The 22,971-nt window shown below is 42.5% G+C and overlaps 1 protein-coding gene across 7 annotated transcripts in view; it reads left to right on the top strand.

The window, feature by feature from the left end:
- Positions 1-22,971, top strand: part of IQSEC3 (IQ motif and Sec7 domain ArfGEF 3) — a 242,532-nt gene that overhangs the window by 159,370 nt on the left and 60,191 nt on the right. For all 7 annotated transcript variants that reach the window (XM_060694483.2, XM_087873704.1, XM_060694482.2 and 4 more), the window contains exons 4-5: positions 12,297-13,390; positions 22,156-22,317. In XM_060694483.2, the coding sequence (XP_060550466.2) occupies positions 12,297-13,390; positions 22,156-22,317 (1,256 nt within the window). The remainder of the gene's footprint in view (positions 1-12,296; positions 13,391-22,155; positions 22,318-22,971) is intronic.

The following is a 22,971-nucleotide window of genomic DNA, read 5'->3' as shown; positions in this document are numbered from 1 at the left end:
ATAGGTAGAAAAGATATGAGAGATGAGTAAACGGCACTTAATTGTCTACAATTGGATCATTGCAATTGTTATTCCTCCTTTCCCCACTCCCGATATCAAGGCTGTGAAATATAGCAGGGGCTGAAGAGGTTGTAGAAAAAATGTTTTTCAAAGTAAAAAAAAAGTTGGCCATGCCCACCCAGTCACATTACCCCCCCACACACACACACACACCAAGCCACACCCACAGAACCGGTAGTAACAAATTTTAGATTTCACCACTGGGCAAAGCTGAATAAAGTTTAGTGGAATTGTTCATCTAAATGCCAGCAATCTAGCAAAGAGTTTTCCATTATTTAGTTAGAAGACTCTATCTGATGCCCTATCTATCCAATGGCAGTGAAACATAAAATACAAACTCTAGTGATGAAAGCAAAGGACAGATAAGTTGAAATGAAATGAAAAAGAAAACCTACAACCGAATTTGATATTATTCTTATGTTAAACTGTAACCAGTTCTTCTACATTCCATCTAGAATCTCGTAATTCTTCTTCTTGCCTTCAGAGATACTGGGCATGCTTGTATATTTAAGATATTTAGAATTTATCTACAGGGATCCAGGACTGGTGCTTCTTTTTATTTTGTTCCGTTGGCCTGAATCTTTTATAACAGCCTCTTGACAAAGTCTTTCATCTTAACTAGAGCGATTCCCCAGTCGCCTCCATTTTCTTTTAGACTTTCAAGTTGTCACATAGCTTGTGTGTTGGGATCCAGAAATATATTGAGTTAATCATTATTTTCAGAAGAAAATTCCAAGAAGGGGAGTTTTTAAATAGTAGGCAATTACTTTCATTAGTCTGTTACTCAATTAGATGTCAGACACTCCAGTTTCTTTCCTTACAAAAATGGAAAAGGGGTTCTTCCAAATCGGGTCGGTAATCTGGGCTATTTCGTATATGGTATTCATTTTTTTTTTAAAAAGTACAGAGGAAGCAGCAGCATTTTTATATATTTCTTTAAATGTCACTGCTCAGAGACATCCTTCCTAAATAAATAAATAGGCTGATGGTTTATTTGGAATATACTCAATTTCCTATAAAAAGAGATAGGCTAGGAGTGGGCACAGTTAAAGAAAGTCCTGAGGGAAATAGGGATCTTGGGGAAATGGGGGATGGGGTGGCAGGATGTAGCTCTACCAATTTGGTTTGTGGTAAATTGATTTTTTGTGTGTGTGTATGTGATTGGCCACACCACCAATGAGCATAACTCAGGGGTGTCAAATTCGATTTCATTGAGGGCCACATCAGGGTTGTGTTTGACTTCACGGGGCCAGGGTGGGCATGGCCAACTCGATGTCACTCGTGCCAGGGACACCTGTGGTGGCCAAGAGCTAAGGCAGGACTTCCCTCAGACCCTCCTTCCCTCTCATTATAATCTTCCTTCTTTCCTTCCTTCCTTCCTTCCTTCCTTCCTTCCTTCCTTCCTTCCTTCCTTCCTTCCTTCTCTTTTTTCCCTTCCCCCTTCCTTCTCCTTTCTTCTTCCTTCCCCTCTTCCCTTATTTTTCCTTCTTTGCTCTCTTCCCATCTTCCCTTCGTTTTCTTTGTCTTTCCTCTTTCCTTTTCTCCTTTCCTGTCCCTTCTTGCATGCTGGAATGCAAAAGGGAAACATTTCTCCTTTTGTTTTGTTTTGCTTTTAGTTTATTTTGCTAGCCCTCTGTCAGCAAAAATGGAGATGGCGGGGGCTGTACACGCCCCCCTGGGCCCCATTTTCGGTTGTGACAACCTCCTACAGCCCTCTGCCAGCAACAATGGAGCCGTCCTGAGCTCCATTTTCTCTGGCAGAGGCACTGCGGGCCAGTCCTTTGCTGTTTCCAGAGTGGCCCCATGGGCCAGATCTAAACACCCCGTGGGCCGGATGTGGCCCATGGGTCTTGAGTTTGACACCCCTGTTATAAATAAGAAAACTCCATTTTGTGAGACTATTGTCAAAAAACTCCAAAGCTACTCTGTGGCACGAAAGGAATGGCTTTCTCTCCTACGAAGCAAAACAGACAAGATAATATACTTCTATTTGGTTTTTCTTCTTCTTCTAATAGATTCTAAGAAGAACAAGATTCAGCTTTTTACGTGATAACTAGCCAGTCCAGTTCCACCTACTGGATTAAATTGGACTGGCAGCTGAATTTAATTAAGCCGTGCAGTGTTCTAGTGCACCCAAAGACAATATGTTTCGAAAAAGGCATAAGACAGTCCAAGAGAATTTAGGAATAAAGTAAGAGGCCTGTCACCCCATACCATCCAGCTTCTGCCTCCTCAGACAACTTCCCAGTTTGACTACATAACGGTAACACTGGCTTTAAATGAGAAAAGTTCAAAATTGAAATTTCAAGTAAGGTAGTAAGAATAGAATCCTAGGAGGAACCAGTCCAGAAAAGCCACTAGGTAAAAGAAAAATATGGCTATTTATTTGTGGGCTTTAAAAATCCAGCCTACCACTAGATGATAGCAAAGTTTGGTCTCCTTTGTCTGTTTGCTGCCATCTGGAATTGTGCATAAAATGAAAACCTTGCTCGGTTTCAGATCTGGAAAAGGTCAGAAGTCCAGATTAAACTTTCTGGGTTGGACAAGGCTTGGTAGAAATAATGACAGAACCATATTTTGTGAGCCTTCGTGCCGCAGTGGTTAGAGTGCAGTATTGCAGGCTACTTCTGCTGATTGTCGGCTGCCTGCAATTTGGCAGTTCAAATCCCACCAGGCTCAAGGTTGACTTGGCCTTCCATCCTTCTGAGGTGGGTAAAATGAGGACCCAAATTGTTGGGGGCAATAAATAGGCTGACTCTGTAAACTGCTTAAATCATGGTAAAGCGGTATATAAGTCTAAGTACTATTGCTATTGCTATTGGTTGTTCCAAATGTTGGAAGAAACATAAATCCAGAAGGATTCATGGACTGAGTAGGGTAAGGCTAGACCATGTGGTTCTCACTTTCCAGCTCCCAGCCGAGTATATTCCACTGCCCAGCCTATCCCGATCTTCTCAGCACCCAACCCTTCTCTCAGGAACTGCACTCATGTCTTTGTCCCTTCTTTGTTTTCCACCCCTGCCAAAACTGCTTTCAAATAGAATGCCTGTGCTTTGGTCCATTCCTGGAGCAAAACACTCCAGTTTCATACTGGATATGAATCAAAACAACTGGTTTTGTCCTTCACACAAACTCTGCAAAATAGGTATTCGTGCCCCCAAACTGTCTGGTTGTTATGAAGAGATGCTCTACTGAGTCAAACATCTCCCCACACAGCCTCAGATACTCGAAATCTTCCCAGCTTTTGCCTTTAGTTTTGTGATTGTTGTGTGAAAATAAAATAGCATCTAACTAGGACGTTATGCTACCAAGCCAAAATGCACATAGATCTGTCTCTGTGTTTGTCTCTGATTATGGCTTGTAACAGCCCCTCCAAGAGACGCCATTATTTTGAAATTTTATGTGCCAGAAGAGGAAAATTGTTAAATATATGGAGCATAATATTGCTAGATTGGATTAAATTTGATTTAAATTAAATCAATTATAATTTTACTTTTCACTCTTTTTCTCCTTGCCCTGCTTACTTCTTATAATATAATTCTTGGCATTCTACCAAGATTAAGTGTGCCTCATCCAGAATAAAGTAGTCACCCCTGCAATGAGCCAATAAAGATTTCTTCCACTGGAGTATATCAGGAAATGTCTTTAAGATTCAGTTTAGATCACATCTAACCAAAAGAATCACACAGTGTGACAATAGCCTGCTTTTCAATCAATTTATTAGAATTCCTTCCTCAGCTTATATGGGGATCCCTGTTAATATTATCCCGCAATAACTGTGTGAAGTAATTTAGATTGAGGGAGAGTGACCATCAAAGCTAAAAATAGAATCACCCAATGAGGTTCTTTGCATGCTAGAAGACTTGAACCTGGATTTCCCCAATCCTAGTATATATGTAGTCCTTGACTTATGACCACAATTGAGCCCAAAATTTCTGTTGCTAAGCGAGACAGTTGTTAAGTAAGTTTTGCTCCATTTTACCACCTTTCTTGCCACAGTTGTTAAGTGAATCACTGCTGCTTCTAGTTAGTAACTTGGTTGTGACGTGAATCTGGCTTCTCCATAAACTTCACCTGTCAGAAGATCGCAAAAGGTGATCCCATGACCCTGGGATCACATGACCCTTCATAAATATATACCAGTTGCCAAGTTTTGATCACATGACCATCAGGATGCTACAAAGGTCATAAGTGTGAAAAATTATCATAAATCATTTTTTTTCAGTGCCGTTGTAACTTTGGTCAGTAAATGAAAGGTTGTAAATCAAGGACTATCTGTAGCGTTAAGATTTTGGACTAGATCTGGGGGGGATTCAGATTCTAATATGCCGGCATGCATAGAAGCTAATTGGGTGATTTTAAGGAAGTAACTTCCTTCACAAGAGGAATTGGAGAAAGTATTCTGAAATAGGCCACTTTGATAAAGTGAGACCTACTATAAATCTAACAAATCATAATAACCTCAGTAACATGAGTTGTGGCTAACATAATGTGTGTTGCTTTCTTCCCCTCTGACAGACAGATTCTGCAGAAAACAGCAAATGTTCTGTTAAGCCATTCTATTGGAAAAGTGTATGTCACAAGAGGTCATTGCCTCTAATTCATCAAGTTGCATTGCCAGGGTTGATAACTTGATTGGCAATTTTTCTGCTTTTTATTAAAGGGCATTTTTTCTGTTCTTTCAAGTTAGTAATTATATCTTCCTACGTCTAGCATGAGGGATTGAAAGATTCTGCATATACCTTCCCAGAAAAGGTGTCGTTTCATCAGAAATCTCAGTTAATTACACAGGTGGCATTTCCTCTCAGTATTATGAACACAGTGACATGATGATCTTTATTGACATCTGCCTATGAATTTTGTAAGAATAAAGCCCTCAGGTAGAGTATTCAGAGCTATCTGTTAAACTACTTGCGATATTAGGCCTGTAGTCAGATAAATGTATTGTAAATGGCACACTACAATGTTCTAGGAAAATCATGTTTTGAACTCCAAACAACTATTTTAAGCTCCATGTAGAGAGGTTTGGATCAGGATTTGTAGCAATTTTATCCTAAAATATAAATACCTGGTCAAATTAAATGTGTGACGGCTTATTGTGTTTCTTCAGAGTGTAGCTTGAAAAATGTCATGTGATCTGTTCCTCAAAATATTTCTAGAACACGAGAATCAGTAATATGGACATGTGGAAAATTGTATATTGAACCACTCTAAGAACCCAATATAACTAAAAGAAAAATGCACTATATTAATTTCAGCATTTGTAAATGATTATAATTAATTCATAAAGCTATTGTTTTGATCTCAAATGCTGGAAGAAGGGAGCCGTCCTTGGCTTTATGAGAACCCGGAGACTGTTTTGGCAGCTGTTTCTTTTATCATAAATATTCAAAATCAGCAGCTCAGCTTCTTACTGTTTTGAGACAAAATGTATATAAAGCTATAGCATATACCCTAAAATAGATTTAATCAGTGGTGAAATCCATTTTTTTTTACTACCGGTTCTGTGGGCGTGGCTTGGTGGGTGTGGTGTGGCTTGGTGGGCGTGACAGAGGAAGGATACTGCAAAATCTCCATTCCCACCCCACTCTGGGGAAAAGATATTGCAAAATCTCCATTCTGACCCCACTCTGGGGCCAGCCAGAAGTGGCATTTGCTGGTTATCTGAATGATTCAGAATTTCTGCTACCGGTTCTCCGAACTGCTCAAAATTTCCACTACCGGTTCTCCAGAACCTGTTAGAACCTGCTGGATTTCACCCCTGGATTTAATATAGTTAAACATACTGAACAATTCTGGGACAAAATCCTTGGTCCACCCACATGCATAAAAGCCTCCCCAAGGTCCAATTCTGCTTACCACAATACAAAAAAGAGGATGAGATTCTAGAAAGAGTGCAGAGAAGAGCAACTAAGATGATAAGGGGTTTGCAGGATGGATTGAATGAGGAAAGACTAAGAGAACTAGGTGTGTCCAGCTTAATGAAGAAAAAATTGGGTGACATGAGTAGCTGTCTTCTGATATTGAGGGGCTGCCACAGAGAAGAGAGGTTCCACTTATTCTTGGAAGCTCCTGAGAACAGAAAAAAAAAGCAACAGGTGGAAGCTTATCAAGGAAAGATACAACCTAAAATTAAGGAGAAACTCCCTGACATTAACAATTAACCAATGGAACAACTTGCCTCCTGAAGTTGCATGTGCACCATCACTGGATGTTTTCAAGAAAAGACTGGACAATCATTTGTCTGAGATACATAAGGTCTCCTGCCAAGGGCGGGGGGTTGGATTAGAAGACCTCCAAGGTCCCTTCTAGCCATATGATTCGATGATTTGGCATCATTTCCCTGTTCACTGCAGGTCTTAGCCAGTGGTGGACTAAGACCGGTTCGGGAAAACCGGTAGTTCCGATGATCAGCTGGCCCCGCCCACCCACCTGCCATATCCTGTCCTATATTTCCTCCTTTCTGGCTCAGCTGATTCGCGTGGCACAGCTGATTTCCGCCCCTCCTCTGTTCTACTTACCGGGGCTGCCTTAGAAGGTAAGCAGCTGAGCTTCAAATTGCTGTATTTTGAACTCTGCGCCCAAACGTGTTAAGTGTGTGTGCACTCAAAGCCCGAGTGCGTGCACGAAGCGCACACTCACAGAACCAGTTGTTAAACTGGTTGCAGCCCACCACTGATCTTAGTCCTCCCCATCAATCGTACTGAGGCTATTTTGAAAATATAGCTTATTTTTTTCTTGCAGATGAACATTTTTTGCACAATTATCATTTTCGTGTGTGTGTGTGTGTGTTTATATTTGCGTAATCATGCACAGAAGCAAATAACTGAGTCGGGATGGAGAAAGGCACATGAATCCCTCTGAAGTGTTCCTTAAGAAAGCAAACTTAGGGCTCACAGAAGATTTTTATTTTTTATCTCAATAAAGATTTGAGTAAGGAGGTGATTAGTAACGGTGGAGAGCAGCGCTCGCTCCTATTTCTGGAGGATCAATTCTATGCCTGCTTATTAATGCAAAGTTGACCTCTGTGGCTTGTATCTCCTTCTCCAATTTTCTTGCTTTACATTGTAATTTGGTGGGCAGCAGTTTTCATCAGAACTTGGAAGGAAAAAGCCCTTTATCAGGAGAAGCAAGAAACTGCTTCAGTCTCAATAAACACAAGCTGTAAATCTCTAGGGGAATAATTATTGTTTATCCTTTCTGTTTTGTTCTCCATTGCTATCTATCCTTCACATCACTGCAGTCATCACCACTGTTACTTAATGAACATTTGGGGGACCAATCCTGGGATGATATATGGTTAGGATAGAGAGATCCTTCAGTGGTTTCCTTTTTAAGCCTTTATCAACAAGATATGAAGAAAAAGACTATTTGTACAAAGATCCTCTAAGGCAGGGGTGTCAAATTCATGGCCCACAGGCCGGATGCATCACATGCTGGCCATGCCCATGCCTGGTTTAGCAAAGAGGAAAAAAATCACAATACATCACATGACGATGCCATGACGACCCAAGTTTGACACCCCTGCTCTAAGGAATGAGGTAGGTACAATCAATTCTAATAAAGTGGTACTTCAGTAGCCATCGTTGATTGGTTCCAGGTGGTGCGAAGAGTACCAAAAATGATGAATACCAAACAATTTTTTCCCATAAGGAATAATGTAGTGAGTCACAAGGCAGCTGATACCAAGTTCTAGCTTGTGCGTTGGGTACCAAACAAATGATGAGTACCAGGACAAAATTTTCATGTCAAAATGCATTGAGTACCATATTCAATGAGTTTCAAAGCAGTTGAGTACCAAGATACCACTATATAAGAAGTCTAGTTTGGTTGTTGTCACTGAACAAGTGCCATTATTGGTCCAGATATGGCCCTTTATAGCAGGGGTGAAATCCAGCAGGTTTTAACAGGTTCTGGAGAACCAGTAGTGTAAATTTTGAGTAGTTTAGAGAACCGGCAAATACCACCTCTGGCTGGCCCCAGAGTGGGGTGGGAATGGAGATGGAGATTTTGCAATATCCTTCCCATGCCATGCCCACCAAACTACGCCCATAGAACTGGTAGGGAAAAATTTTGGATTTCACCCCTGCTTTATAGGCTTGCTCAACTTGAATATCATGGTTTATCCTACTATGGGTTTGATAGTTCATATGACTTTTTTTGGTTGGGGGGGGACATTTCCCTTTCCTCCCCCAATTGAAATTTATCCAGCATTGATGATTGTCCAGAAAAACAAATTATCCTGTAAGGGATGAAAAGGTTTTTTAGGACACTGTCAACCAAAATTCACGTTGGAATCGTGCCATCATTGGGAAATAACATTGTTTAACCCAGCCTTTCTCACTTAAAGAATTTTGGTCTGCTGTAGAGCTTTCAGATGTGGGTGAAAGAATCTGGGTGTTCAGGAGATGGCAGCAAAGAGTTGAGGTTTTCTGTGTCTTTTGGAGGTTGCCCATATCTTTGCAGCCCATATCTAATAGCCCAGTGATATTTTATTCTTAAGCAAACTTCTCAAGGAATCATTGCCATTGACTATAGGGAGACAAAAAAGCTCAGAATTGTACTAATATGAAAATTACTGTCTCGTTTTTATTAATAACTAGCTGTACCCGGCCACGCATTGCTGTGGCCCAGTTTGGTGCTTCCACTGGGCTAAAAGAGCGAGGCTGAAGTTCCAAACTCTCCACGAACATTTGGTGGGCGTGGCCAACTCGATGTCATTCACTTTCATCAGTCACATGACAGCCCCCGAGCCATGCCTAGCCAGGTGGTGATTAGGGCAGAGAACCGGTTGCTAAAAAACAATGGGAACTACAAAATCCTCCCTCTCTGTCTCCCCCTCTCTCTTTGTATCTCTCTATGTCTCTCTCTCTCCCCTGTCTGTATCTCTCTATGTGTCTCTCTCTCCCCCTCTCTCTGTATCTCTATGTCTCTCTCTCCACCCCTCTGTATCTCTCTATGTCTCTCTCTCTCCCCCTCTCTCTGTATCTCTCTATGTCTCTCTCTCCCCCCCTCTGTATCTCTCTATGTCTCTCTCCCCACTCTGTATCTCTCTATGTGTGTCTCTCTCTCCCCCTCTCTCTGTATCTCTATGTCTCTCTCTCCACCCCTCTGTATCTCTCTATGTCTCTCTCTCTCCCCCTCTCTCTGTATCTCTCTATGTCTCTCTCTCCCCCCCTCTGTATCTCTCTATGTCTCTCTCCCCCCTCTGTATCTCTCTATGTGTCTCTCCCCCCCTCTCTCTGTATCTCTTATGTCTCTCTCTCTCTCCCCCATTTCTCTGTATTTCTCTATGTCTCTCTTTCCCTCTCTCTCTGTTTATCTCTGTCTCTGGCCCGGCCTCTTCTGCATCCCCCGCCATCGCCCTTAGCTTTTCAGTCCAGGCCTTCGCAGCTCTCTGCACTACAGCAGAAACTCGGAGGCTCCCTCCATCCTCCCTACACAGATGTTCTCTGGAGGCTCGACGGGAAGACGCATAGCAGGGAAGGGAAGGGAAAGGAGGGGGGAGGGGTGCAGCGGGGGTTCAAGGCTGGTTTGGGGCTTCCCACCCGAAGGAAGAAAGCAGCAAAGCCAGGAGCCACTGGACCCCTGTTGCGTAGTTCTCCTCCCCTGCCTGCCAAGGACAGGGGAATGATTAAATCCCTCACTCTTCCAGGCAAAACGAAGGTGGGCCGGCCATCCTCCCTCCTGGCCGTTTCCGCCCCCCGAAGCCTCCCCAGAGCCCCTTTTCTGCCAGAGGCCGAAATTTTCGTGTAGGCTCCATGAACTGCCAGAGCGCCCACCTGGGAATCAAATGTGGCGCTGGTCAAAGGCGACCCCGAGACTCCAGTTACCTCCATCTCCCGCTCACTGACCGGATTCGCATAGCGCTGGTTAGCGGCTGGTCTTTCTGACCTCAGGGCCTGTGGTAGTGCTGGGCCAGATGCAATTCGGGCCAGGCGAGGGATGGAGGGTTCCCGCTCAGCAGACCCAGGCAGCCTCGTTGCCAGGTGTTCTTTGGAGGGAGCCCCGAGAGCGGCTGGCGAGGGGGATGGGCAGCAGCGGCGGGCAAGGCTAGTTTGCGGGGCGGCTGGGGAGGGGGAGGTCAGAGCCAGGCTCGGGCAGGCCCTGCCCAGCCCTAGAAGCACCAGCTGTGAGAGCTTCCCGGTGGGGAGCCGGCTGGCTGCCTACCTGCCGAGCCTGGTGGCAGAATATGGGTGTCTCTGCCTTCCAAATGCGCAGTTTCTTGGAAGTAATATGGAGAGTCTAAATATAAGGAGCAGAAATCTGTTGAACGTAATCAGGGCTGGGAGGCTGCCATGTTGGTTTTACGTCAGCAGATGGTGCTATTTTTCAATGTTTTTCAATGTTTGTCAATGTCTTTCAATGTTTTCCAATGTTTTTCATATTTTTACCTGTCACAGATGTGACATGTATATAATATAGGTATATATAAACATGCCCGTAGTCCAATGCAACGTTGTGTCAAAATTTGAAAGCAATCAGTGAAGAACTTTCGGAGATGTGCGGTTATGTACAAACGGACATTTACATTTTTATTTATATAGATGGTCAGATAGTACAACCTCTAAAACAGTTCTTATTTGTTCTGATGGCAGTTGTCCTAAAACATCTAAAGACACCACATGCAGGCAGACACAGTTCTTGAAATAACTCAGTCTTAGATTATTCAGACATTAGTAGACCTAAGAACCTGATGGCTACTTCAGTGACGAACCACATTGTTCTTAGATTACCATTTTTAGACATTAAGACTATAAAAATAAAGCTCAAAATAAATTTCCTCTATACTATGAGTTTCGGATAACATTATTTTAGGGACTGAGTCTCAGTTGTTGCTTTATAATCCTATAATAAGTAGATACTCTTCACTGAATAATCCTAAAGATGTGAGAGCCACTTTAGTGTAGTGGTTAAGTCACCAGGATAGAAACCAAGAGACTGTGAGTTCTAGTCCAACCCTAGGCACAAACTCAGTGGGTGAATTGGAGCCAGACATTATCTCTCGTCCCTAGGAAAATGGCAATGGCCAACCTCTTCTGAAAACTACAAGGACTAGTCCAAGTAGTTGCCAGGGGTCAAAACTGATTCATAGGCATACATATATAAAGTTTTTACAACATACAGACTTGCTTCATCTAACATTGTACAGTAGAAACTGATATTTCCCAGTTTTCAACATAAGCGAAGAAAACTTGTATATGTAATTCATGATGTACTAAACTATGATTGGTTAAATATCTGCCAGTTAGATTTTTAATCTAACAGTTAGTTAGATTTAAAAAAAAAACAATTTAATTTAAGTTACCGTATTTTTCGGAATATTAAGACACACTTCCCCCCCAAAAAGAGGGTGAAAATGTGGGTGTGTCTTATACACTGAATGTAGCCAAAAACGTGAGGCACGGAGATGGCGATAGTCTGTGGCAATCCCTGCAGCTTGGAACATCTGATTGGGGGTATTCTGGGAGGTCAATCCACCTGCCAATCAGCTGCTCGTGCTGAATCAGGCTGCAATAAGGTGCTGAAGCTGACCTGGCTGTTTGCTATTTGCTGCAAAGACTCAGAGTTTGCTGCAGTAATCACATCCAGAAAGCACACACAAGTAACTGATTCAGCAGGATCTAATAGCTTCTGTTTATATATAATATAACACATGAAGTAAATTTATAATACCAAAAGCAGGTTTTCCAACGTGGTAGTAAATACAAGCAAAACACAAGCAGAGAAGAGGAGTTTCAGTTTCAGTTTTGAGCAGCAGACTGTTTAGAGCTCAGCACAGACTCAGAGCTGCAAAGCTAAGCCACGCCCAGGCTCCTTGCTGTCTCCTTCCTTGTTGCTCACATAGCAAATACTGTTTCAGTTTCAAAACAGCCTTCAACTTTCTCACACACTGGCAGGATGCTAGCCAGATGAATACCAATGGATGCTGGTAAGCAGAGGCAGATTTTTTTTTTCTTATTTTCCTCCCAAAAACTAAGATGTGTCTTATACTCTGGAACGTCTTATACTCTGAAAAATACAGTAATTTAATTTATGCAGACAGCCATCATATTTATATAGCCAACCATTTCACAAACATGACTCTGGGCAGTGTACAATAAAAAAAATGAAATGTATCAAAAGCATTTCACAAATAGAAGAATATTAATATTCAGAGACCAGGAGAGTATGAGAACGTAGCCATTTGAAACTCTTCACAAATTAATTTTCAAAATCTTGTTTGTGTGTTTCAGATCGAAATGCTAGAGCACAAATATGGGGGCCACTTGGTCTCTCGGAGAGCAGCCTGCACAATTCAGACTGCCTTCCGCCAGTACCAGCTCAGCAAAAACTTTGAGAAGATCCGGAATTCTCTACTGGAGAGCCGCATGCCCCGGCGGATTTCCTTGAGGAAACTCCGAGTCCAGAACTCTGAAAATTTCTCTGCTGAGAAAGCTCTAGTGGAAGGCTATAACTTTGTTGGCATCCCCTTGGTAAGATCTCCCTCTTTGCCAGTAACCATTAGTGGGGCCCTGACCGAACTGGAAGACTCCTTCACTGAGCAAGTTCAATCTTTGGCCAAATCAATTGACGACGCGCTTAGCACATGGAGCCTGAAAACGATGTGCTCCCTTCAAGATGGCAGTTCCTATCAGATCAGAGAGACCTTCAGTACGAGTGCCATGCAACCAAACCAAGACTTGGACATGGAACTGAAGGACCAAGAGAAGGAGGAAGGGCTGCTGCCAGACACATTACCAAAGAGCAGCAGCACGCTCATGATGGCCTTCAGGGATGTCACTGTCCAAATAGACAACAAGAACATCTCCGTCTCCTCATCTACCTCGGTGTCTATGGCAAACTGCCTGGCTAACAGTAGTCAGGCTGGGATTTCTCCAGCTGCCAAAATAGAAGAAATCCCTGTGGAAGGGGAGAAAGAGGATAAAGATCTTCAAGTTGTTTCAGAAGGGCAGCCTGATGCTGGAGCCTTCCAGAACAGTCACCCAATAACCGAGGGGAATCTCAACACCAACGGTTTGGAGAAAGGGGAGGCTGAGCAAGACCAAATGATGATGCCGAAACTCGAGTTTGGCTCTGAAAACGGGACTGGGCAGCACAAGGGATCAGAAGCTGAAAATGTAGACAATTTGGAACAACTGAGCAGTAGCAGTACGTCCACCTCGGCGAAGTCTGCTTCAGAGTTATCCTCAAAGGAAGCCCTGCAAGCCATGATTTTGAGCCTCCCACGGTACCACTGTGAGAATCCAGCTGTCTGCAAATCCCCCACACTTTCCACGGACACCATGAGGAAACGGCTGTACCGCATTGGGCTGAATCTCTTTAACATGTAAGTGACTTAACAAGAACACCTCTTTAAAATCTCTTGTAGCTTTCCTGAGTTCATCAAAACAAGAGACTACCAGAAACAATTAGGATAGTGTTGTGGCCCGCCGGCAGCCAGCAGAGCTGGCAGCAGTCGGACAGTGAGGAGGTTGGGGTGGAACTTGGGCCAGTCCTGGGGGCTGGGGAAAGCTCGGACGAGGGCTCTGTGTTGGAAGCAGAGAGGGAGTTAAGACAGCAGTGAGGCAGAGGAACAGCTGGAGCCCATTCCTAGTGTGTGCATGCGCAGGGCTGCCAGAAGACAAGAACAACTCAGAAAGCAGGGTCGACTCGGGAGTAAAGCCACACCTTGGAGGTGATAGGCCCCTCCCATAGGAAATAAAAGAGGAGCGAACAGGGAGTGGGCTTTTGCAGGAAACCATTCATTCCGTGACTCTGAGGGACTCTGTGCCAAGTTTGGCCTTGTACTGCGGTTGGAAACAAGTTACGTGGCAGCTTGCCAAACGAGATAAGGTGTGTTGAGAAATATTCCTTTGAAAAACGTTTTGGACAAACCTTGCTGACTGTGAATGAACGTAATTCACAGTCGTGTAAATAAAAGAGGTTTTGCTGGTATCAGTTCCTGCCTCCTTCTTATTAAGGGAGCCTAGGTCAGAACAGTTAGGTGTGGCTTATCCCAGCAGTATGATTTTCTGGTTTAGAGGTTCAGCTTTCGAAGGACCAAGGATTCTGCATGGACTTGAAGAGAAGTAATGGCTTTCCTATATTCTGCTCTGACTAGACCCAGCCTAGAATAATTGTGCCACTTCTGAGAACCATGCTTAAAAAGAATTTAAACAAACTGAATTCAAGGGATCTGGAGACTAGAAATAAGGGACTAGAAATAAGGGATACAGATAGTCCTCAACTTATGGCCACCACAACTGAGCCCAAAATTTATGAAGTGAAAAATTTGTTAAATGAGTTATGCCCCATTTTACGACTTTTTTTTGCCACATTTGTTAAGTGAATCACTGCAGAGTAACACGGTTGTTAAGTGAATCTGGTTTCCTCATTGATTTTGCTTGTCAGAAGGTTGCAGAAGGAGGTCACATGACTCCAGGACATTGCAACTGTCATAAATGTGAGTCACTTGTCAAGCATTTGAATGTAAATTCAAATGTGACCATGGGGATGCTGCAATGGTCATAAATATGAAAAATTGTCACTTTTTTTTTAGTGCTGTTGTAACTTTGAATGGTCACAAAAGAAACTGTTGTAAGTTGAGGACTACCTCTACTAATAGAAATTGATGGAACTTTGAATCTTTAGCTCAGAGTAGAGAAAGGGAATAACTGTCTTCGTGCAAGGATCTGGCCCGCAAAAGATGTCACCCAGAGAGTCAGGCTATAGAATACTGATTTTAAATTACAGAATGGTAGATTTCAAGAAAGTGTTTGGGGGGTTGGTGGGGAATCTTATTCGACCAATTTAATAGGAGAACCAGTTGTTCAGAGAATTGTTGGAGTTTTCTTCACTGAAAAGATTGAAGTAGAATTAAAGAGTTGATGTGGTGGCTCAGTGGCTAAGACGCTGAGCTTGTCGATCGAAAGGTTGGCAGTTCAGCAGTTCGAATCCCTAGTGCCGTGTAATGGGGTGAGTTCCCGTTACTTGTCCCAGCTTCTGCCAACCTAGCAGTTCGAAAGCACGTAAAAAAATGCAAGTAGAAAAGTAGGGACCACCTTTGGTGGGAAGTGTTCCGTGCGCCTTTGGCATTTAGTTATGCCGGCCACATGATCACGGAGACGTCTTTGGACAGCACTGGCTCTTCGGCTTTGAAACGGAGATGAGCACCGCCCCCTAGAGTCGGGAACGACTAGCACGTATGTCCCTTTTTAACAGGGAGGTGTGAAGTCCAAAATACTTGGGGATTTCAGATCGTCTACCCCTGACCTTGTAATAGAGACAATATTTATTCGTATCACTGTTGTGGCTACTTTTTGAACTGAATAAAGATACCACCAGTATCGGGCAGCATTGCGTTTCAGGGTTTAGTGACCATGGTTAGATAACAGATTTCCTGATGTTTTGCGTGCAATTGTGGCTGGCTGGTAACTTCAGAGGCAAGGCAGCCTGCTAATATCTCTTATAACACTTGCTTAATGAGATGTTATTTTGCATGCCCAATAACTCTACAGGGATGCTTTGAAGAATTTGAATGAATGACTGGATGAATAAATAAATAAATGACCTACTTACTCGTTTAATGGGCTTAGGTGCGAATTCATCTTTGCTCATTGTTTCATATCCCTTTGAAAGGCAACCTTAAGAAAGAAGCCATTCAGGATGCCGTGGCTAGAATAACCAGCAATGTAATAATACCATTTGTTCCTATTTAAAATCCTATATATAATCCCTTTAATTTAGTTTAGTCACCAGTGACTTGGCCTATGACTTACTCATGCTGAGGCACATAATGAATTTACGGTAAATGTTTAGAACTGGTAATATCCCACTATTTTTCACCATATGGACATATTCCTTATTTTTTTTTAATCGCAATGGCAGTCTGCATTTTCTCCTGCTTTCCCATTGGAATTAATTACCTCTTGTGCAATACCCTTGGTGGTAATAATAATAAAAAAAATGACTTCTGGTTGCCAAATGGTTCCAATGCTATTCCTTTCCTCCATAAGACTGCGTGCATGAGGTCTTAGTTAATAGGAACTGCTCCCTGCAGAGCAACAAACTTTATTGCTTTCACTAATAAATGGTAACATGTGGGGTGATATAAAACTTCCCGACAGGATTTAATGAAACCTACGGTTTACCTACAGTAGATATTCCCAAGGGAGAGCCTTCCCCGATATATGGAATTCAGCTCCTAGAATTCCTAGGCATTTATGGATGGGAATGATGGGTGTAACCCTCCATATCTAGTTGGCCTCAGGTTGGAGAAGGTTGGCCCATTACAGGTACTCCTCAACTTACCACAGTTCATTTAGTGACTGTTCAAAGTTACAGTGGCACTGAAAAACTTATGACCCTTTTCTAACATTTGCAACCATTGCTGCATCCAGTGGTGAAATCCAAATTTTTTTACTACCAGTTCTGTGGGCATGGCTTGGTGGGCGTGGTGTGACTTGGTGGGCGTGGTTTGGTGGGCGTGGCAGGGGAAGGATACTGCAAAATCCCCATTCCCACCCCACTCCAGGGGAAGGATACTGCAAAATCCCTATTCCCGCCCCACTCCTGGGGGAAGGATATTGCAAAATCTCCATTCCCACCCCACTCTGGGGCCAGCCAGAGGTGGTATTTGCTGGTTCTCCAAATTACTCAAAATTTCCGCTACCGGTTCTCCAGAACCTGTCAGAACCTGCTGGATTTCACCCCTGGCTGCATCCCTATGGTCATGTGATCAAAATTTGGATGCTTGGCAACTGACTCATATTTATAACAGTTGCAGTGTCTTGGGGCTCATGTGGGGTCCCCTTTTGCGACTTTCTGACAAAGCAAAGTCAATGAGGAAGCCAGATTCACTTAACAACAGTGGCAAGAACAGTGACATGGTTGTACAATGGGCCAAGATTCATTTAACAATAGTTTCGCTTAGCAACAGAAGTTTGGGGCTCCATTGTGGTCACAAGTCGAGGATTACTTGTATATTATAAAGCGTTTGGTCCCTGGTCTTTTGTATGGCCTTTGCCAAACTCGGTTCAGGGGTGGTATTCACTTACCTTCTCTACCGGTTCGCAAATGTGACCACGCGCGTATGTGCAGAGCATTAAAAACGGGACGTGATGACGTCCGGGCGGGTGGGCGGAGCCTCCCACTGCCACTGCTACTGGTTTGCCCGAACCGGATAGAACTGGCTGAATACCATCACTGGCTTCGGTTGTATAAATTCCTATATGAGAAATTACTGGGTAATCTTCTGAATTGTGACAGCCTCCTGCGACATTGGTTGAATATACTTATGAGTCGGCAGTTCAAACAGCAGCAACAGATGCCTTGGCGAACGGGTGGAATCCCTGGAACAGAGGAAGCCTCATTATGCAGCGTTGCTTTCATAGTGGCGATGTGTGGGCGGCCATCTCTGTAGGCAGAGGGGGAAGCCAGGAGAAGGGAAGAAATTCCACAGCATAACAACCAACTTGGTTAACTTCTCAGGGAAAAAAAAAAACGGGAAGAAAAGCTGCCAAGTTAAATCTAGAAGCGATACCGGCTGCTAATTGCTATTCCTATCACAGCATAATGCTGCAGGAATGCTGGGGCAACATTACCATGTGGCAACCTACCAATAGCTCCTGAACATTCCCCACGTTAAGACTAGCCAAGTAAATATAACCACGAACAAATGCTTCAAGTGACAATCATCTAATAACAATCAAGTGAAGCCTCCAGCTACCATCCACCAGGAATATAAATTAGGACCGATCACATTTTAAGAGTCATTATTCTGTGGAATGAACACGTTGAATCAACATAATGAGGACCCCGATTGTTGGGGGCAATATGCTAATGCCAATGCAATATGCTAATATGCTATATGCTATATGCTAACTTTGTAAACCGTTTAGAGAGGGCTGTAAAGCACTATGAAGCGGTATAGAAGTCTAAATAATAACAATAATAATAATAATAATAATAATAATAATAATAATAATAATAATGTTTGCCAATTATGTCACCACTCTTGGGTTGGTTTGACTAGGAGCGAGATAGAGAGACAGAGAGAGAAAAGAAAGAAAGAAAGAAAGAAAAGAAAGAGATATTTCTTTCTTTCTTTTCTCTCTCTCTCTCTCTCTCGCTCCTAGTCAAACCAACCCAAGAGTGGTGACATAATTGGCAATTATTATTATTATTATTATTATTATTATTATTATTATTATTTAGACTTCTATACCGCTTCATAGTGCTTGATTGTTGTTAGATGATTGTCACTTGAAGCATATCCTTCCTTCCTTCCTTCCTTCCTTCCTTCCTTCCTTCCTTCCTTCCTTCCTTCCTTCCTTCCTTTCTTTCTTTCTTTCTTTCTTTCTTTCTTTCTTTCTTTCTTTCTTTCTTTTCTCTCTCTCTCTTTCTCTAGAGACAGACAGACAGAGCTACATTTGTATCCCATCATTCTATCAAGCTAACGTATTATGGTAATTTATAGTTTAAAACAGGAAGGATAAGGAAAAAAACCAAGCAAATGTGTCAGGAATGAATTTCATTTCATAGATCATTACAGCATCAAGGTATTTGATGGAATAACTATGGTAACAGGCAGTTCGGGGTGAGGAAGAATACTTTCAGCTACAACCCATGGCAAACTTTTACTCATTCATCTCTTGTTCAGAAGCAATCGAAGGCAAGTAGCCCTTGTTGAGCCACTGCCTTGTTTAGCAACCGTTCACAGTTACAAAGTCGATGAAAAAGTACTTTTATGGCCGATCCTCGAATTTACAACTTTTACAGGTTGTAAAACTGAAAAAAAAAAATGAAAACTCTAAGATTGTAAACACAGTTGTGATTTTACTTAGCCACCATTTTGTTAAACAAAGGAGCGATGGTCGCTCAATGAGGACTACCTGTACATAATGGAGTTATTTAAGGAAAGAAGGAGGTAAAAAGTGATTTATCACAGCCAGAGCAGACTATTATCAATTTCCTTGTTTCTTTAAGACATTGGAACATATTTTTTACCACACAGAATAACAGAGTTGGAAGGGATTTCCTGACAGTTAGAACAATTAATCAATGGAACCACTTGTCTCCAGAAGTTGTGATTGCTCCAACACTGGAAGTTTTTAAGAAGAGACTGGATAATCATTTGTCTGAAATGGTATAGGGTTTCCTGCCTAAGCAGGGGGTTGGACTAGAAGATCTCCAAGGTCCCTTCCAACTATTCTATTCTATTCTATTCTATTCTATTCTATTCTATTCTATTCTATTCTATTCTATTCTATTGCAAAGTATGATCAAAGAGGACAACAGTCCTGCCAAAGTCACATGGTTCAGCCATTTAATTTTTCATCTCTCACAGCATATCCGGCCTTGAAATCACTGGGTTTCATTTTAAAAGCCTTTAGAAATTGATGGCAGCAGAAGAGAATGCTAGGAACCACAGAAAAAAATGTTTGGGAAAGGGATCACAAATAGCTTTCCAACTGCAGCTGATCCTCCACCGTTAACCAAAACCCAGAAGCTTGTTAGCATCTTTTCCAAATAATAAATTTGACTGAAAGCCATATTTTTTTTTGTGTGTGTGTGTGAGCTGTAGCTCATTCATCCAAAACATCTCATGATCAACTGTAGCTCACAAATGTTTAGGCCTTTTTATAAAACGTATTAGGTGTCAGACTCCTGAGCATGAGAAGAAAAGGGAAGAGAAATCTGTAAGAATTAAATCATTGTACCTCTTCAATAAGAAATTGCTAGTTTGATTACCTTGCTACCTTTCAGGCCTGGGGGAAACTGCATATAAGTACTTTCTAAAGCAGAAGAGCCTATATCAGGATTTTCCCCTTCAGTGAATTTTCTGGTATTTGCTCTTTTTTCTCTAACCTTATGACACTTCCAGATGTTCTGATTTCAGAACTGAAACGAAGCAAGGCTTCAGTGGGCTTTTTCTCACCGTTAGTTCTCCATCTACTACAGGTATTGTACTTCTTACTCTGACTAGACGTCTATAAGGCTTGCTGAAATCTGACAGCAGTTAGAACAAGCCCCATCTACCCAACCTGTGAGCAGTGATGTCAGTGCCTGGCTATTGACGAGTTACTGAGTGCCTCACTCTAACCCCTCTAATAAAAATTCTATTCTTAAGACCAGCTGCCTGCAATTACTGCAGGGTTCGAATCTCGCCAAGGCTCAAGGTTGACTCAGCCTTCCATCCTTTCTAAGGTAGGTAAATTGAGGACCCAGTTGTGGGGGCAATAAGCTGACTTTATATAAATATACAAAAGGATGAAGGCTATTGCTGAGCACATTGTAAGCCGCCCTGAGTCTTCGGAGAAGGGCGGCATATAAATCAAATTAAAAAAAAAAAATACGTATGAACACGAGCTTCTTCTCATCTCCTAAGCAAGAGAGAGTTAGCTGAATCTCCTTCGCTCGCCAAGATGGCGTACTTCCAGCGATGACAATTCTGTGTTTTAGCTCTCAGTCCTGCCTCCGGGGCATTATGTCAAGAAGCCAAAATCAGGGCATGGCAGTTGTCTTGCTCCCGTGATTGCACTGTTCCACACACTGTTCCTCACTGGCAACCTATTTGTTCCCTATTTGCAAAAAAAAAAAAAAGAAGAAGAAGAAGCAAAAAACGCCCTTCTCATAACTGGAGCAAAAGGAAGATGGAACCAAGCGTCATGGAAAGGATGTAGCAGTTGCTGAGAGGTTCATTCCATTCCATGAGTGGATTGGAATCAGGGCTGAAATCAGGGCCGGATTTAGATGAAAAGAGGCCCTAGGCTATTCCACTTATGAGGCCCTTTCACCTATAGTGAAAGTGTAATTTTAATTTTGCTAACAATTTGAATGTAGGGAATGTAGGCCCCTCTTGATCTTGAGGCCCTAGGCTGAAGCCTAGTTAGCCTATAGGAAAATCCGGCCCTTGCTGAAATGCTACTGGTTTGGCCCGGTTCGGCCAAAATGGTAGTGATGGTGGCGGGTGGTTGGGAAAACCGGTAGCGACAGCAGCGTGAGGCTCCGCCCACCAGCCCAGTCGTCAGAAGTAACCCGTTTTTTTACCTTCTGCGCATGTACTTCCGAACCGGTAGGGAAGGTAAGTAGATTTCACCCCTGATTGGAATCCATGGGTGGCACTGCCATCTATTGTGCAACTGTGGAAAAGGCCAGGGTTTACATGGCCTTGTCAGAAGAATAATTTGGGGTGGCACAAGACTAAATAAAAATGACCACTCTGAGGAAAGAAGGAATACTTATTCCTAAAAGCAAAGAGTTTGACTTTAGGGGCATCTGCAGAGAAATGGGGTACAGTGACATAGTTATATAAGGGAACTTGTGGGAGTGTCTGGGGTGACACTTGAGGGGCATGTGTTTGTCTCTGTGTGTGTATTCTTGTGAACATGCAGTTCTGCTGGGAAACCTAATTTAATTAACTCTGTTTGTGTTTATGGACCTTCTCCTTTGATATGTGGATTAGGTCTAGATAATGGGGTTTGAGGGGACATGGTAGCTCAGTGGCTAAGATGCTGAGCTTGTTGATTGAAAGGTCGGCAGTTCAGCGGTTCGAATCCCTAGCGCCGCATAATGGGGTGAGCTCCAGTGACTTGTCCCAGCTTCTGCCAACCTAGCTGTTCGAAAGCACGTAAAAAATGCAAGTAGAAAAATAGGGACCACCTTTGGTGGGAAGGTAACAGCGTTCCGTTCGCCTTTGGCGTTTAGTCATGCCAGCCACATGACCACGGAGACGTCTTCGGATAGCGCTGGCTCTTTGGCTTTGAAATGGAGATGAGCACCACCCCCTAGAGTTGGGAATGACTAGCACATATGTGAGAGGAGAACCTTCACCTTTAATGGGGTTTGAGGTAGTTTAAGTAAAAGATTTTCTCCCGTTAGCTATTTCGTACTTGATTAATTTACTTTCAGCTTGACGGTCAATTATCTAGTGGAGACTCTGATTCTCAGCCCGTTGTGGATTCTGTTCATGTTTTAAGGGAAGATGGAAACAGTATAAAGAGTAAAATATATTTTGATATAAAACTGCTCACAGCCTCTTCTTAGACAAGAATTGTGATCTAAGCAAAATTGTAAGGATCCATCTCACCTTTATTTCCCTGCTCTTTGCAGAAATCCAGACAAGGGGATCCAGTTCCTGATCTCTCGAGGTTTCATACCAGATACACCGATTGGAGTGGCCCATTTCCTGTTGCAGCGTAAGGGGCTCAGCCGACAAATGATCGGGGAATTTCTGGGAAACAGCAAGAAACAATTCAACAGAGATGTCCTGGAGTAAGTGTCCATCACCTGCTTCCTCTACCCTATCACCAGCCACACTTTCTGCTATTAACCATGGTTAAAAATGTTCCTATAGGTCAGATCTGGGTATTTTGCATTCCCTGGAGCACATCTGGCTCTTTGGCCATCCCTGTCTGGCCTGCATGAAGTTAATTGGAAATTAGAAATCACTTTGTGCTATGCACACAATATACATTGCTTTTATTTTGAACGCGACTGCTTTTTCTTTTTCAATTTATGTACATGTGTGCATGCGTACTTATCCACCTTGGTTGGATAAGTACCCTATTGGTTCGGCCCTCCAGAATAGAATAGAATAGAGTAGGGTAGGGTAGGGTAGGGTAGGGTAGGGTAGGGTAGAATAGAATAGAATAGAATAGAATAGAATAGAATAGAATAGAATAGAATAGAATAGAATAGAATAGAATAGAATAGAATAGAATAGAATAGAATAGAATTCTTTATTGGCCAAGTGTGATTGGACACAAATCAAGGAATTTGTCTTAGGTGTATATGCTCTCACTGTACATAAGGAGAACAAAATACATTCATCAAGAATAAAAAGATACAACACTTAGTGATAGTCAAGGTTACTAATAAGCTATCAAATCATACTAGGAAACAAGTAAAAACAATATAAATTGAAAG

This window comes from Pantherophis guttatus, chromosome 7, assembly GCF_059756535.1.
Source record: "Pantherophis guttatus breed Tessera chromosome 7, ASM5975653v1, whole genome shotgun sequence".
In the NCBI taxonomy this organism is placed as follows: Eukaryota; Metazoa; Chordata; class Lepidosauria; order Squamata; family Colubridae; genus Pantherophis; species Pantherophis guttatus.
Note: the sequence above shows the minus strand (reverse complement) of the source record. Positions and strands in the feature narration are given on the sequence as shown.